Source organism: Hylobates moloch, unplaced genomic scaffold (genome assembly GCF_009828535.3).
Source record: "Hylobates moloch isolate HMO894 unplaced genomic scaffold, HMol_V3 SCAFFOLD_7, whole genome shotgun sequence".
Taxonomy (NCBI): domain Eukaryota; kingdom Metazoa; phylum Chordata; class Mammalia; order Primates; family Hylobatidae; genus Hylobates; species Hylobates moloch.
The window spans coordinates 104,749,833-104,768,254 of record NW_026652282.1 but is presented as its reverse complement, the minus strand read 5'-3'; the positions used below and the strand labels follow the sequence as shown (position 1 = coordinate 104,768,254).

The 18,422-nt window shown below is 41.5% G+C and overlaps 1 protein-coding gene across 6 annotated transcripts in view; it reads left to right on the top strand.

Annotated features, from left to right (window-relative positions):
* The window catches only part of THOC2 (THO complex subunit 2), a 110,268-nt gene that overhangs the window by 25,495 nt on the left and 66,351 nt on the right, over positions 1-18,422 (top strand). For all 6 annotated transcript variants that reach the window (XR_009214296.1, XM_058441429.1, XM_058441428.1 and 3 more), the window contains one exon: positions 14,313-14,405. Coding sequence is in view for 4 of the 6 variants with exons in the window: in XM_058441428.1 (XP_058297411.1) it covers positions 14,313-14,405 (93 nt within the window). In the remaining 2 variants the exon portion in view is untranslated. The remainder of the gene's footprint in view (positions 1-14,312; positions 14,406-18,422) is intronic.

Below are 18,422 nucleotides of genomic sequence, written 5' to 3'. Positions count from 1 at the left end.
GACAGGAAATGAAATTGGGAAGATATGTGTACTTTAGATTGTCACAGGCTTTGAATACTGTGTTAAGAGTTAGAATCTTATTTTTATTTATTTATTTTAAATTTTGAGATGGGATCTCACCCAGACTAGTCTCAGACTCCTGGTCTGAAGTGATCCTCCCACCTCAGCCTCCCAAGTAGCTGGGACTACAGGCGTGTGCCACTGTGCTTGGATCAAGAATTTTATTTTATAAACAATGGCTATTGGAATTTTTTAGGGACATGAATAAATATTCAAGGCACATCTTATATCATTCGCTTAAGCCACTAAAATAGCTGTCAAGCTAATCTGTATCTCTGATTATTTCTACTTCAATCCATCTTTCATATTATTGTTATTATTGCTTTCTTAAAGAGACCTAACTGAGGCACTTCACTGGTCAAAAACCTTTACTTCTAGGATGAAATTCAAACTTCTAAATGTGGCAGAAATAGCTCTTCACAATTTGGCACTGTTCTTTCCGGCCTTATCTTTATAGTTATTTTTTTCTTAAATCTAATATTCTAGTCATATTAAGTGACTAGCCATTTCTTGAACTTAGATATAGATATTGCTATGAATCTTTGTTCCTGTAGTTCCTTATAACTAAAAAGCTATTCTTACCTAACCCTCTCACTTCTCCTTTCTTCATCTTGTGAACTCCTATTTATTCTTTAAGAGCAAATGCTGCTTGTTCTGTAAAGGCTTAGCTGACTCTTTACCCATGCAGAATTGGTCACTTCTTAATCTGTATTCTCATAAAACTTGACACATAACTTCTAACACCCATCAGATTATCTTAGAATAAACTGTATCTATCTCCTTTGCCAGATTGTAAACCATATAGGGCAGGTTCTATGTTTTACCAATTCCTATGGATTAATTTATTGCCTAGCCTATAGTAAATGCTCACTAATTGTAAGCGAGTGATCTATGTTTTAGGAAGACAATTCTCTTGATAGCATGGAGGATTTTAATGTAATAAGGCCTCCATTTACCTTTTGGTATAGCTCTGCTAATTTGTTTACTTGCCTGGGATAGTCAGCTAGTCAGAAAGCATTCATTGAATGTTTATGATTTTGCTGTTTGCTAGGCACTGAGGTTACTCTGGTGTAGAGGAGTGTCTGTTTCTATACCCTTGGAATGTGAGGTCAGGATAATAAGATAATTCCTTTTAGTATTCTTAAATGATATAGTACTTACTGCCTTTGCTCATCTTGTATTTTCTATGATCCGGGATGCTCCAGCAGACAGAAGAGAAAGCAGACGAGAGTTTAAAGGCATATAGCTTTTCAATACCAAACAAGAGACATGGTAGGGTTTTTGGGCAGGAGCATAATACCTTTGTTCAAAAATGAGCAGTGGCGGCTGGGTGCAGTGGCTCACACCTGTAATCCCAGCACTTTGGGAGGCTGAGGCGGGCAGATCACCTGAGGTCAGGAGTTTGAGACCAGCCTGGCCAACATGGCAAAACCCTGCCTCTGCTAAAAATACAAAAAAAAATTAGCCGGGCGTGGTGGCGGGCACCTGTAATCCCAGCTACTCGGGAGGCTGAGTCAGGAGAATCTCATGAACCTGGGAGGCGGAGGTTGCCGTGAGCCAAGATCGTGCCACTGCACTCCAGCCTAGGCAATAAGAGCAAAACTCCGTCTCAGCAAGTCCACTCTTGGTATTGGGAAAGAGAGCTTCAAGCATTCTATCAGATTTTAAGAGCCACCATGATTGCTCTGGGCTTGAGTACATGAAGCCAACTGCTTTAGTGACAGGTTGGCTGAAATTTAACTTGTGCATGATTAATTAAAATATAAATTAGGGCTTTGGAGACTGTGGGTTTGAGAGCATATGACAGTGAATAATGATGACCTACTGCATAACATCAAGTTAGTTGAATGTGAGTTTTAGAATTAAAATCTTTTTGTATGAAAACATTCCTTATAAATAATGTAACTTTTTTGAGCTGAATTAAAATATACCCGGGGGGGGGGGGGTCAACAGTATTTGAATAATCTTTTTTTTTGTAGACAATGACCATTTTTCTTATATAAGAAATACTCAGCCAAGAAATACTTAATTTAGAAATAACTTGTTCTTGGAATGACTAACCCTCATATTGCTCTATGTAATACCATCCCTTTGTTTCTTTTGTTAGAACTGTCTTATGGGCCAGGCGTGGTAGCTCACGCCTGTAATTCCAGCATTTTTGGAGGGCGAGGCAGGTGGATCATCTGAGGTTGGGACTTTGAGAGCAGCCTGAACAACGTGGAAAAACCTCATCTCTACTAAAAGTACAAAATTAGCCGGGCGTGATGGTGCATGCCTGTAATCCCAGCTACTCGGGAGGCTGAGGCAGGAGAATTGCTTGAACTCAGGAGGTGGAGGTAGTGGTGAGCCGAGATCGTGCCATTGCACTCCAGCCTGGGCAACAAGAGCGAAACTCTGTCTCAAAAAAAAAAAAAAAAAAAAAAAAAAAGAAAATGTCTTCTCATTGTGAGAATCTGCAGTCTTAAGGGCCACTGAGGGTAGGGGAAGAAATGTCAGATATTTTTGAAAAGTTGTGGCCTTGAAGGTAAAGTAAGGAAAGCTATGAAAATCAGGAACTGCTTAGGTGATGTAACCTTGAGAGTTGGCTCCCAAGCCTATATGGTCAATCTGTGTATTGGTCCCTGGCCTAATTCCACCATACCCCTTTCCCATCACTACCTGAAAATGTTCACAATCTCTTTCCCCAACTCATATGTTGACCAGCTGGGTCTTATTTGGATTAATAGGCTTCTTTTTTTTTTCCCCCTTAATGCTAGTATTATTCTGTGATATCAATGACAGTGAGAGGTTGAGCATCCCAAATCCACAAAGCTCCGAAATCCAAAACTTTTTGAGCACTGAATGATGTTCAAAGGAGATGATTGGAGCATTTTGGATTTTGGGTTTTCAGATTTGGGATGCTCAACCAGTATGCAAATATTCCAAAATCTGAAAAAAAAAATTCCGAAATCTAAAACACTTCTGGTCCCAGGCATTTTAGATGAGGGATACTCAACTTGTACAGTAGAGGATTTGGGGACAGCATGAGAGACAGCACAAAGGACAGGAAGGGAGTACAAGAAAGTGTGAAGGTACCAGAAGACAAACTTGTCTGGAGTTGTCTTGTTACAGGAAAGGAAGAGGAGGTGATAGGTCTCATCCATATTGCCCTCTGATTTCTGGATTCAAAACACAGTAATAGTAGTAATGGTAGTACCATGGTTCAACCCTATTATACATACCCCAAATTCATTCATTTAAGAAATATAGTTGGAGCATCTATATTTGTGCAAGGTAGTGTACTAGGTACTGAGGCTATATCTGCAAACAGAAATTCTTACTTTTTTGATGTTTAGATTCTGAGTAAGTTATATGTTAGAAAATAATCAATGAGATGGGGAAAAATACAGAGCAAGATAAGATCAGGAGTGGTAGTTTGCAATTTTAACTAGAATAGTGAGAATACTCATTGAAAAGGTGAGATTTAAGCAAAGACATGAAGGATATGAGGATGTAAACTGCATAGATGTCTGAGGAAGAGCCTCTAGGCCAATGGAACAGTCAATGCAATGGCTCTAAGGTGTGAGCATGCCTGACGTGTTGAAGAACAGTAAGGAGGTCAGTGTGGCTGTATCAGAGTGATTGAGTAGAACAGTAGGAGATGAGATCAGAGATGTGGGGGATGAGATCACAGAGCCAGTGCAAGGTTTTTGATTTTGATACTGAGTGAAGTCAGTGGAGGGTTTTGAGTAGGGTAGTGATGTGATCTAACTTAGCTTTACATTTGGTTTCTCTCTCATTTTATTGTGAACATTTTCAAATCTAGAAAAGAGTGAATAGTATAATGAATACTTATAACCCCATTACTTACAATTAAGTTTAACATGTTGCCATATTAAAAATATTAATTTATGTTACAAATATCATGAAAGCTTCTTCCTAAATACTATAGTGTACGGTTTTTAAAAGAAAGGGCATTTTCCTTTTTTTTTCTTTTTTGAGATGGAGTTTCACTCCTGTTGCCCAGGCTGGAGCGCATGGCGCGATCTCAGCTCGTCGCAACCTCTGCCTCCTGGGTTTAAGCGATTCTCCTGCCTCAGCCTCCTGAGTAGCTGGGATTACAGGTGCCTGCCACCACGCCTGTCTAATTTTGTGTTTTTAGTAGAGGTGGGGTTTCTCCACGTTGGTCAGGCTGGTCCTGAACTCCTGACCTCAGGTGATCCTCCAGGATCAATTTCATAACATAACTAGATTACTGTCATATAATAAACCTAGACTGTATTCATATTTTCCAAATTGTCCCCAAAATGCATTTTACACCTGGTCTGTTCAAATGATGATCTAATCAAAGACCACATGTTGTATTTGATTGTCAAGATTCTTCGTCTCTTTTAATTTAGAATAGTTCCCCACCTTCTCCATTTTTTAATGGCCTTGACTTATTGATGAGACCATTCCTAGAAGACCTCATCTTTTGGATTTATCTAATTGCTTTTTCATCTTATTTGTTCTTTATTTCCTGTATTTGTTATATACTTGGAGTTAGGTCTAAAGGCTTGATTATGTTCAGGTAAAATATTTAATGGCAAAAATACTTTATAGATTATGTAACATCTAATGTTCTACTGTCTTTAAATGGTTCAGTAAGTTTGTGATATTCCGATCCCTCAGTTATACAATGGCATCCCCCCAACCCCCGACCACCTTTCCCTTCAATAACAAATTATCTGCAGGTTGATACTTTGGCAGCCTGGGAATAACCAGTTTCTCATCAACTTTACGTTAAATGGTTTAGAATCCATGGATGACCTTTGCTTGAGCCACCTTTCCCTTTAGGGGTTCCAAATTGATGATTTACTAATTTTATCATGCCCTATATATTTATTAGCTGTCATTCTTCTAATAAAGAAGAGTTGTCCCTTACTAACTCAGGCTGTTTGCTTTCCTTGAAATACAGTTCCTACTGCAAAGGCAGGACAAATGATTAATATTTTCCCACTAATTACGAGCTATCAGAGTAAGGAGTTTCTTTAATAGCAACCTCCAGTGGTGACGTGAGTTGGGTGTGTACGTGTGTGTCTGTGGTGAGAGAGAGAGAGAGAATGCATGTGTGTGTGTGGTTACTTAGATTTTCAATGGATCAGTCTGATTGTGTGTGGCAGCAGTGGATATCGATGAGATTCTGAATGTATTTGAAGGCAAACCAATAGTGTTTGCTGATTGATTGGATACAGGATGTGGGAGAGTTAAGGACTATTCTGAAGTTTTTTAGACTGAGCAGTTAAAAAGATAATGTTGTCACCAACTTAGGGAAAATTTCAGGTAGATTGGGTTTGGAGTGTTGGGAGAGAGAATTAGGAATTCACTTTGCGCATGTTAAGTTTGAGATGTCTCTTAGACATCCAAGTGTAGATAATCGATATATGGATCTGAACGGGTGGGTTGCCCCTCCACACCTGTGGGTGTTTTTCGTTAGGTGGAATGAGGGACTTGGAAAAGAAAGAGACACAGAGATAAAGTATAGAGAAAGAAAAAAAAGGGGACCCAGGAGACCGGCGTTCAGCATACGGAGGATCCACGCTGGCCCCTGAGTTCCCTTAGTATTTATTGATCATTATTGGGTGTTTCTCGGAGAGGGGGATGTGGCAGGATAATAGTGGAGAGAAGGTCAGCAGGTAAACGTGAACAAAGGTCTCTGCATCATAAACAAGATAAAGAATTAAGTGCTGTGCTTTGGATACATATACACGTAAACATCTCAATGCCTTAAAGAGCAGTATTGCTGCCCGCATGTCCCACCTCCAGCCCTAAGGCAGTTTTCCCCTATCAGTAGATGGAATATACGATCGATCGGGTTTTACACCGAGACATTCCATTGCCCAGGGACGAGCAGGAGATAGATGCCTTCCTCTTGTCTCAACTGCAACGAGGCATTCCTTCCTCTTTTACTAATCCTCTTCACAGACCCTTTATGGGTGTCGGGCTGGGGGACAGTCAGGTCTTTCCCTTCCCACGAGGCCATATCTCAGGCTATCACATGGGGAGAAACCTTGGACAATACCTGGCTTTCCTAGGCAGGGGTCCCTGCAGCCTTCTGCAGTGTTTTGTGTCCCTGGGTACTTGAGATTAGGGAGTGGTGATGACTCTTAACAAGCATGCTGCCTTCAAACATTTGTTTAACAAAGCACACCTTGCACAGCCCTTAATCCATTTAACCCTGAGTTGACACAGCACATGTTTCAGGGAGCACAGGGTTGGGGGTAGGGTTACAGATTAACAACATCTCAAGGCAGAAGAATTTTTCTTAGTACAGAACAAGATGGAGTCTCCTGTGTCTACTTCTTTCTATACAGACACAGTAACAATCTGATCTCTCTTTCTTTTCCCCACATGGATCCCCACATGGAGTAAATAATTGAATATATGGACCTGGTGTTCAAGAGAATAGACCAGGCCAGAAATAGAAATGTGGGCATCAAAAGTATGTAGATGCTATTTAAATATATGACATTGGGTGAAATCACTAAGGGTTGTATACAGAGAGGCAAGAGAAGAGAACCAAGGACTAAGTCGTGGGGCACTCCAGTGTTAAGGGTCTAGGAGAAGATGAGGAACCAGCAAATAAGGTAGATGAGGAACAACATGTAAAGTAGGAGGAAAACAGAGAATGTGGCATTTTGGAAGCTAAATAGAGGAAGGAATGATTAACCATCAAATGTCTCTGATAGGTCATTTAAGGACTGAAAATTAACCATTGGAGGGAGGTCAAAACTAGCAGTTTTGGTGGAATTGGGTGATATTAAGAGATAATGGGAAGCGTAGAATTGGAGACAGTGACAATTGACAACTTTATCAAGCAGTTGCTATAAAGGGGTGCAGACCAAATGGGATGGTAGATGGCAGGGGAAGTGAGCTCGAGATTTTTTTAAGATGGAAGAGAGAATATATTTGTATTCTGATGGGTATGACTGAGTGGAAAGGGGAGAGCTGGTGTTACAGGGGAGAGAGATGAGAATTATTTGGAGCAGTGTTCTTGAGGATAGAGAAAATGGAGTTTGGTGCTTAAATGGGTGGATTAACTTTATATAGGAGGATAGAGAGTTTATCATAACAGGTATAAAGGTAATATATGTAGATATAGTTGGGTAGGTGTGATTGGGAGTCTGTAGAAGTCCAATTGATCTAATTTTCTTACTGAAGTAGAAAGCAAGGACATTAGCTGAGAGGATGAGAGAGGAGGTATTGGAGGTTAGGAGAGAAGGTAGGGAAGTACAGTTATGTGCTGCACAATGATGTTTCGGTCAACAATGGACCACATATATAACAGTGGTTGCATAAGATTATAATGAAACAGGAACACGTAGCTGAAGAAGAGGCCCAAGAAAAGGAAACTACAGGAGAAGAACCCCCAAGAAAATTCACAGTAAAGGGTTTAGCAGAAGCTTTTCAGCAAGCTCCTTAAAAAGTTTGAAAACATGGGCCAGGCACGGTAGCTCACGCCTGTAATACCAGCACTTTGGGAAGCCGAGGCGGGGGGATCACTTGAGGTCAGAAGTTCGAGACCAGCCTGGCCAACATGGAGAAACCCTGTCTCTACCCAAAAACGGAAAAATTAGCTGGGCTTGGTGGTGCACACCTGTAATCTCGGCTACTAGGGTGGCTGAGGCAGGAGAATCACTTGAACGTGAGAGGTGGAGATTGCAGTGAGCCAAGATCGTGCCACCGCACTGCAGCCTGGGCGACAGGGCAAGACTCCATCTCAAAAAAAAAAAAAAAAAAAGTTTGAAAACATGGACCCCAACGCTGACCAAGGTTTTTATTAATAGAGAGGAATGTACATGGCGCATTATCTGCTTACAAGCGAATCTGTGATGAAACAAACCAGGCAAACCATCGTGGCATGGACATATTTCTGAAAAGAGTGACACCTCCTCAAGAAAAAGCCTCAGGTCCTTCAGGAGGTATTCCAGAAGAAGACATTGTCATCATAGATGACCGCTTCATGAGTGTTATTGCCCCTAAACATCTTCTAGTGGGACAAGATGTGGAGATGGAAGACAGTGATATTGATGATTCTGATCCTGTGTAGGCCTAGGCTCATGTGTGTGTTTGTGTCTTAGTTTTTAACAAAACTGTTTAAAAAGCTTAAAACAAATCTTTTTTTTTTTTTTTTTTTTGAGACGGCGTTTTGTTCTCCCTGCCAATGCTGGAGTGCAGTGGCGCAATCTCGGCCTCACTGCAGCCTCTGCCTCCTGGGTTCAAGCCATTCTCCTGCCTCAGCCTCCCAAGTAGCTGGGATTACAGGCACCTGCCACTAAGCCTGGCTAATTTTTTGTATTTTTAGTAGAGATGGGGTTTCACCATATTAGCCAGGCTGGTCTTGAACTCCTGACCTCAGGTGATCCACCTGTCTCAGCCTCCCAAAGTGCTGGGATTACAGGCCTGAGCCACTGTGCCTGTCCAGCAAATCTTAAAAGTACAAAAAAGCTTATAGAACAAGGATATAAAGAAAACATATTTTTGTACAGCTGTACAGTGTGTTTGTGTTTTAAGCTAAGCGTTATTACAAAAAAGTCAAAAAGTTAAAAAATATTAAAAAGCTTATAAGGTAAGAAAGTTACAGTAAGCTAAGCTTAATTTATTTTAATTTATTGAAGAAAGAAATATTAAAAAATTCAATGTAACCTAAGTATATAATGTTTATAAAATATATAGTAGTGTACAGCAATGTCTTAGACCTTCATATTCACTTACTAACTTACCCAGAGCAACTTCTGATCCTGCACACTCCATTCTTGGTGGGTGTCCTACACAGGTGTACCATTTTAAATATTTTATACTGTAATTTTTTTGTTTCTTTTCTATGTTTAGATAGGTTTAGATACACAAACACTTATCACTGTGTTACAGTTGCCTATAGTATTCAATATAGTAACTTGCTGTACAGGTTTGTAGCCTAGGAGCCATAGAGTATTCCATATAGCCTACATGTGTAGTAGGTTGTGTACCATATAGGCTTGTGTAAGTATGCTCTAAAGATGCATTGAATGTATCTCCATTGTTAAGTGATACATGATATAGTTGAGTGAATGGCTAAGACAAAGGGAGCATGATTGTCCAGCAGCATTAAGGGCCCATTTGAGGACAGATACATGAAATTGGCATTATGGAAGGATTGTCATTAGTGATAATAATAAGATTTAGGATATGGAGTAAGTGGTTAAGATAGGGTATAGAAGATCTTTGGAAGAGAAAGGGTTCAGGAGAACCAAGAGGCTACGTGGTAGAAGGCTCACTTACATGTATATGAAAATCTCCAAAAGTTAAGAATTGTAGTCAGAGTGACAGAGGCTAATATTGTTGCAAAATGAAGGGCAGTTGACTCAAGGATCCATAAATGGCATCAATAGGACATCACTGAAAGTGGCATAGTAGGGAACTCCAGAGCTCCGTCTCACCACAAAAACAACATAATGAAGTGGAAAAAACTATCAACTTTGCTGCTGCCATATTCTTCCCCAGTCCTTTCCCTGGTTGGTGTAAGTTTTTTTTTTTACTATATTCTAGAGCTCTACAAAGTTAATTGAGAGTGCTGTGGCATTTTAAATTGCCTGCCTACTAGCCCCCACACCCAGATCAGTGGTAGCCATGGTGATAGAAGCCCACACTCCTGGTACAGGTTGCTAATGCTAGAGGGAGCAAAGAATTGTGTTTTTGGGTTTTAATCTGGCTGCCTGCTCCCTGAAGGACCCACGTAGGGGCCTACTTTTGTATCTTTTGACTGGGAGTATTCTCAGGGCTGGTATGGCTTTTGCCAAAAGGACTTAAAGGCACAATTATTGTCTGTAGTGGCCTGGAGCAAGGGACAACAGCTGAGACAAGCAGTAGTGAGGCCAAAAAGCCTGAGAAGGAAGACATTAGAAAAAGAGATACATGGGGAAAAAGAGCTTTTTAAAAAGCTGTCATGTATACCATAAGAAGGTCATGCTTATGCTCAGAGCTGGGCACATGCCCAGAAAAGGCCAACAGAGACCCTAAGCTTTCTCTTCTGGGTCTGAGTAGGCAGGAAGTGAAGACCGAGGCAGAGCTGCGAATGGTATGGCCAGACTTTGAGGAGTGTCCTAATGCACTCTCTTTTCCCATTTATTTTTGCTCCAGGTCTTTAAAAAAACTGTCAATATACTAGTTGGTCACTAAACTAACAGAACATAGATTCAAGTGGCCACACGTGATGAAGAATACAAACTTTACAAAAAAAGTTTATAAAAGTCACTAAACACACACACAACAGTAAATCCACAATAAGCAGCATCAACCAACTTCTGGGTATTTGAGGATGGAGAAGAATCTGATCTCAATAGTTGCTACATAATATTAAATACGTCCAGTTTTTTTTTTTTTTTTTTTGAGACAGAGTCTCCCTTTGTCACCCAGGCTGAAGTGCAGTGGCACAATCTCAGCTCACTGCAACCTCTGTCTCCAGGGTTCAAGTGATTCTCCTGCTTCAACCTCCTGAGTACAGCTAGGACTACAGGTGCACACCACCATGCCTGACTAATTTTTGTCTTTATAGTAAAGACAGGGTTTCACCATGTTGGCCAGGCTGGTTTCAAACTCCTGACCTCAGTTGATCTGCCTGCCTCGGCCTCCCAAAGTGCTGGGATTACAAGTGTGAGTCACTGTGCCCAGCCTAGATAAGGAATTTAAATCAATAGTCCTAAAATGCTTTATGAGCTAAAGGAAACCAGGAGTGTGCTGTCTCACCAAATAAATAGAGAACATCCATAAAGAGATACAAAATTATGAAAAGGAACCAAACATTCTGGAGTTGAAAAGTACAATAACTGAAATAAAAAATTCACTGTGGAGGTTCAACAATAGATTTGAGCAGGCAGAAGAAGCCAAGCCAAAGAAAGAACACTGGTTAAGGTAACTCTAGGTAAAATATAAAAGCCAGTACTATTACATTTGTGGTTTGTAACTCCTCTTTTTTTCCTATATGACTTAAAAGACAAATACATAAAATAATTATGAATCTTTAAAAAAAATTTCAACTTTTATTTTAGACTCGGGGTACATGTGCAGGTTTGTTACCTGGGTATATTGTGTGATGCTGAGGTTTGGGGTACAATTCATCCCATCACCCAGGTTATAAATCTGTCAAATGGCACACGATAAAAATGTAATTTGTGACTAACAATAGATGGGGAGGGGCAGAGATGTATAGGTGCAGAGGTTTTGTACACTATTGAAGTGAAGTTGGTATTAATTCAAACTAGGTTGTTTTAAGTTTAAAATGTTAATTATTATACCCAAAGGAACCACTAAGAAAATAATTAAAAACTAAACAGAAAAAAGAAGAAGGGGATCAAAATGGTGCACACACACAAAATCAAACAAAAAAGGCAGTGATAGAGGAAATGAGGAACAAAAATATGACAGAAAACAACAAAATGATGGAAGTTCATCCTTATCTATAATTATTTTGAATGTAAGTGGATTAAACTCACCAATTAAAAGGCAAGAGTTTGGCAGAATGTATAAAAAATCATGATCCAGCTATGTACTGTGTATAAGGAACTCACTTTAGAGATACAAATAGCTTGAAACTGGAAGTATGGAAACATATTCTGTGCAAGCATTATGCTGGAGATACCTGGGGTGGCTATGCTAATATCAAAGTAGACTTTAAGACAATAAGTTTTTACAAGAGACAATGAAAAACATTATATAATGATAAAATGGATAACCCATTGAGAAGATATAACAGTTATAAACATACCTGTACCAAACAACAGAGCCCCAGAGTATTTGAAGCAAACATTGGCAGACTTGAAGGAAACATAGTTGTGTAATTATTGGACATTTCCATACCCTACTTTCATTAATGGTTAGAACAACTAACCATTACTTGACAAAAGATGAGTAAGAAAATAGAAGACTTGAACAACGTTATGTATATAGAACATTACACCCAACAACAGAATCTACATTCTTCTCAATGCACATGCAACATTCTTTAGAATAGACCATATATTAGGCCACAAAACAAGTCTCAGTTGAAATCATACAAAATATCATCTCTGACCACAACAGAATGAAACTAGATTGCAACAATAGTGAGGGAGTAGTGAGTGATATGAAATTCAAAGCTGGGTGGGTAGAGGGAGAATAGTCTGGAAGCAACAATAAAAAGCAAAAAGAAAACTGCCACATCACCTCCAGGCCTGGTAGTGTGAGGCGTCTGAGGAAAACAGCTACCAGTTAACTGGGTTACAATGGCAGTGCTGTTCTCAGGGTGAACCAGGCTCTGTGTGAGCACCACGGTGAAAAGAACCTTTAGATGAGAAGTTTGGATATAGGGAATTTTGCTGAGAATGGATCATGAATTCCATATGATTCCGTGGAAGTATTTCAAGGATGTGGAAAGGTATGATGGGACAGAACAGGGATTGTGCATAACAGTATGTGGATGAGACTGTGGGACGTATTGTGGTGATTTATTTAAACAAGAATGAAGGGAGTAATGAATGTGGCCCTGGTACATTCAAGTCAGGTAGTGGAGGAGAGGTTGTCAATAAGTTAAATAAGCTTTTGTGAGTTTGTTTTGAAACCCTGGCCACAATTCGTTTTTATGGGAAAATGTTTTGCTACTAAATAACCATTTATAAACATTTATTTTTACATGTTTTTAAAATTATTTTGAGATGGAGTCTCTCTTTGTCACCCAGGCTGGAGTGCAGTGGCGTGATCTCGGCTCACTGCAGCCTCCGCCTCCCGGGCTGAAGTGATTCTCCTGCCTCAGCCTCCCAAGTAGCTGGTATTACAGGTGCCTGCCACCACGCCCGGCTAATTTTTGTATTTTTAGGAGAGACAGGGTTTCATTGTGTTGTCCGGGCTGGTCTTGAACTCCTGACCTCAGGTGATCTGCCCACCTTGGCCTTGCAAAGTGTTGGGATTACAGGCGTGAGCCACTGTGCCTGGCCTGTAAACAAATTAGAATTAGGAAACTATTGTTACATTGAAGACATCTCATCTGTTTTTAAAAAATAGAGTGAAACAATGCCTTCTATAAATGATACACATTAGTTTGGTTAGCTTTGTATTTTATTTGCATAATATCATAATTGTGGGAGGAACCTTACATACAAAGGTCTCATTTTCAGTATTGACTATAAAAAGAACATAGTGTATTGTTACTGTTTGCTTTTTATTTACATTTGGCCAGTTAGTTATTGCCAGTTATTCTCACTTACTGTTCCATTCATCTGACCTCGGCAGTGTTAAAATTAGCTTTGAAAATTGATAGCATTCAAAGATTCTTATGTTTCTATGTAGGGTCCTCATGGCTGGCCTGGAATTGACTTTGCCATTCTGTACTTTAAAACATCGATTTATTCATCTGTAATATTTATGTACACCTGTTTTGTGGGGAACATCAGCTGACAGACAGATATACTTAGCATAAAACCCAAGAAATAAAATTAAAGGAAGAAAAATATAAAGCAAATGCTGATGGTTCTTCTGCACTTGTCAGTTTGTCTATCTGCGTCTCCACTGAGAACTAACTTGAAAAAGCAAGTTAAGAAAACACACATGTATCAGCCAGGCGTGGTGGCTCATGCCTGTAATCTCATCACTTTGGGAGGCTGAGGTGGGAGGATTGCTAGAGCCCAGGAGTTTGAGATCAGCCTGGGCAACATAGTGAGACCCCATCTCTACTTAAAAAAAAAAAAAAAGGCCGGGTGTGGTGGCATATACCTGTAGTTCCAGCTACTCAGGAGGCTGAAGTGGGAGGATCGCTTGAGCATGAGAGGTCAGAACTGCAGTGAGCCGTGATCATGCCTCTGCACTCCAGACTGGGTGACAGAGTGAGACCCTGTCTCAAACCCCCCCAAAACCAAAAAACACACAAAAACCGGAAAAGAAAACACACATATAAACAGAACTGCAGACTAAATCTGTGCATTATAAAATCTCACTTATGCTATTCAGTTGTGAGATTTTATTTAAATGTTAACCTGCACTGTAAATTGTGTCCATTTTTGAAATTGCTTTCTTTGTGTTCTTCAGAAGATGTTCCAATGTGAAAAGGGATGTTGGCATAATAATCCTTGTATTGAATTCAGATGTTTGGTAAGATAAGGAAGCACAGTGAAGCATTTTCTTGGCCTAGAGTATTTGATCTAATTGTTCTTAATTATTGGTAGGTGAAGGATATTGCTTTAATTGTCCTTTCTGCACTAAGTAGAAACTTTTTTTTATATTTCTAGGAACCAAATGGCGAGACACCATCATCTTTATACAGAGTTGCAGCAGTACTTCTACAATTTAATCTTATTGATTTAGATGATCTTTATGTACATGTAAGTCAAGTGGGCTGCTAAGAATACTTGGTTGTCTGTCTCAAGGGTAGGGAAGAGGAGTAGGTAGCCACATAGCACCCCCAGGATTGGGTTGGTTCTAGGTTCTCAAGTCTTACTCTTTGAAGCCCCAATACATTGTTGATTTGTGTTTACTTTATAAAGTGAATAAATTTAGTTATTTGGCAGTCTGTGAAAATTAAATACCTTTTTGGTCACCTTTATGGAGTTTAAGTTTTGGTCACCTTTACAGAGTTTAAGTTTGGATATGAAGTTCAAGTTCTTAACTGTCATCCAGGCATAGCTCATGGGGAGAGAGGCCAAGTTCTAACCAATGTAGTTTTTTAAGCCTTTTTCTTTTTCTTTTTTTTATTAATTTTTTTTGCACACAAAACAATAAACATTTTCTAAAAATACATACAAACAAAAAGATGCATATCAAACATATTAGGAAGGTTGCACATGGGAAGACGGGGTATAGAAATGGGGGGTGGGAATTAAAGAAAATAAATGAGAGAGGGACTTTGTATGGATCAATGATAATAACTCAATCCTCTATTTGACAAAGAAGGAGAAGGAAGAGGAAGAAAAAGAAAGTGGGATAAAGGATCAGAAAGGGAGGAAAATAGAAAAAATTAGAGTATGACTCCAGGGTAGACCTGTTTTGTTGTCACTGGGTTGGTTGGTTGGTTTGTCTGTTGTATTTTTCATATGTTTCACCATGTTGGCCAGGCTGGCGTCGAACTCCTAGCCTCAAGTGATCAACCTGCCTCGGCCTCCCAGAGTGCTGGGACCACAGGCGTGAGCCACCACGTCCAGCCCCCACATTATGTCTGGCCTCCGTGGTAGACCTCCCAGATGGGGCGGCCAGGCAGAGGCGCTCCCCACATCCCAGATGGGGCGGCTGGGCAGAGGCGGCCCGGCAGAGGCGCTCTCACTTCTTCCCAGATGGGCGGCCGGGCAGAGGCGCTCCCCACCTTCAGACGGGGCCGCGGGCAGAGGCCCCCACACCTTCAGAGGCGCTCCTCACTTCTTCCCAGAAGGGGCAGCCGGGCAGAGGCGCTCCTCACTTCCCAGACGGGGCGGCTGGGCAGAGGCGCTCCTCACATCCCAGACGGGGCGGCCGGGCAGAGGCGCTTCTCACCTCCCAGATGGGGCGGTGACCGGGCAGAGGCGCTCCCCACATCCCAGACGATGGGCGGCCGGGCAGAGGCACTCCTCACTTCCCAGACGGGGTGGCCCGGCAGAGACGCTCCTCACCTCTTCCCAGACGGGGCGGCCGGGCAGAGGCGCTCCTCACCTCGCAGACGGGGCGGCAGCCGGGCAGAGGCGCTCCCCACATCCCAGACGATGGGCGGCCAGGCGGAGATGCTCCTCACTTTCTAGACGGGGTGGCGGCCGGGCAGAGGCGCTCCTCACATCCCAGACGGGGCAGCCGGGCAGAGGCGCTCCTCACATCCCAGACGATGGGCGGCCAGGCAGAGACGCTCCCCACCTCCCTGACGGGGCGGCGGCCGGGCAGAGGCTGCAATCCCAGCACCCTGGGAAACCAAGGCAGGCGGCTGGGAGGCGGAGGCTGCAGCGAGCTAAGACCACGCCACCACACTCCAGCCCGGGCAACACCGAGCTGGAGTTGAGCAAGACCCCATCTGCAGTCCGAGCACCTCGGGAGACCGAGGCGGGCAGACCACTCAAGGTCAGGAGCTGGAAACCAGCCTGGCCAACATGGCGAAACCGCGCCTCCAGCCAAAGGAGAAAAACCAGGGAGGGGTGGTGGCGCGCGGCCGCAATCCCAGGCAGGCTGCAGGCCGAGGCAGGAGAATCACGGGAGCTGGAGGCAGGGAGTCTGCAGCGAGCCGAGTACACTCCAGCCTGGGCCACAGAGGGAAGAAAAGAAAGAAAAAGAAACAGAGACGAAGGAAGGAAGGAAGGAAGCAAGCCTTTTTATTATGTACAAATGATGGGAAATATAAAGTTACCTATATACTGCTTCTTTCTCTCTAAAATGTTAATTTTAGGCATTCAGGATGAATGGGGAACTTCATTAGTGTATTTTTATATTTAATATATTTAAAAAATATTTTTCTTGTGTCATTCGTGTGCACTAAATGACTATTATGTTTTTATTGCTGGACCCAGGATGTAGAAGAGTTGATGATTGTGGCAGATGACCTCTAGTTTAACAAAAATTTAGTCATCAGTTTGAAAATCTAGGCTAATAGTATATAAATTCCTCTTCTATTAGGTTTTGCATTAGGATATCTATTAATTTAAAACAAGTATGTCCAAAGGTGATATCATCTTCACTGCCTTTGAAATAACTTTATTAACATCATTGCCTATTTTTGTATACTGTGGCTACAGAGTTGAGTAAAACTTGGTCTTTACCTTGGAAGCAGTCATAGTCTAGGAAGGGAGAAAAAAAATTTGCATTATTTAATAGGTACTGTATTGGAGACATTCACAAAGCTCAGAATAGATAGTGACCATATCTGTCTTGGGGGGTTTTGGAAGACTTTCCCAAACTAGTGATGTTGAACTGGGATCTTGATAGACAAGTAGGGTCATCTAGGCTGAAATGGTAGCAGACTTTGTAGGTAGAATTAACTGAGTATAAAGGCAGGAGTTGTTGTTGTTGTTGTTGTTTTGAGACAGAGTCTCACTGTTGCCCAGGCTGGAGTGCAATGGTGCGATCTCGGCTCACTGCAGCGTCTGCCTCCTGGGTTCAAGTGATTCTCCTGCCTCAGCTTCCCAAGTACTTGGGATTATAGGCACACGCCACCGTGCCCAAGTAATTTTTGTATTTTTAGTGGAGATGGGGTTTCACCATATTTTTAGTAGAGATGGGATTTCACCATGTTGGCCAGGCTGGTCTTGAACTCCTGACCTCAGGTGATCTGCCTGCCTCAGCCTCCCAAAGTACTGGGATTACAGGCGTGAGCCACCGTGCCCAGCCAAGGCAGGAGATTTGAAAGGGCTTTTTTATCCGCTTACGGGACTGTCAGGAAGCTCAGAGTGGTTGGAGCCTAGGGTGGTATATAGGGGGAATGAGGATGGAATAGAGAAGAGCTAAACTGTTAACGGCTTAAGTGACATAGTAAGGAATCTGGATTTTTCTCTTGGGAGTGGAGAGCCATATTAGTATTTAAAGGAGAGATGTGATGTAGAAACTGAGAATATGGAAAATTGGACAGAAAAGGGAAAATTTAAAAACATAGGTATGACTTTAGAGGGAAGTATAGACTGGCATATGTGGAAAGTACAAATTGATGATAGATTTATTACTCATTATGATTGCATTTAGCAGTAAATGTAAGCAGACTAAGTGGTCCTGTTAATATGACAAAGATTGTCAAATGGAATTAAAAATGAGTTTATTATTTATATGAGAAACAGCTTAAACTTAAGGATAATGAAATGTTGATGGTAAAAGGATGAGAAAATATATCAGCAAACTTACTATTGTTGGACAAAATAGACTTTTTGGCAGAAGGAGATAAAGAGGGCCACTTCATAATAACAAGATTGTGAAGATTGTGCTCACTAGGAAGATAAAACTGTTCTAACTTTACATGTATCTAATGACATATTCTCAAAATACACAGAAATAAAAGTTGAGAGAACTATAAGAAGAAACAGTTTGCCCATTAGTGGGAGTTGTAATTGTCTGGGTAAAAGATAAGGACCTATGGCCGGGCGCGGTGGCTCACACTGCTGATCCCAACACTTTGGGAGGCCAAGGCGGGCAGATCATCTGAGGTCAGGAGTTCGAGACCAGCCTGACCAACATGCTGAAATCCCATCTCTACTAAAAGTACAAAATCACCCAGGGGTGGTGGCGCACGCCTGTAATCTCAGCTACTCGACAGGCTGAGGCAGAATTGCCTGAAGCCAGGAGGCAGAGATTGCGGTGGGCCGAGATCGTGCCATTTCACTCCAGCCTGGGCAATGAGCAAAACTGTCTCAAAAAAAAAAATAAGTAAAAAATAAAACAAGAGGACCTGTGCCAGGTGTATAAGT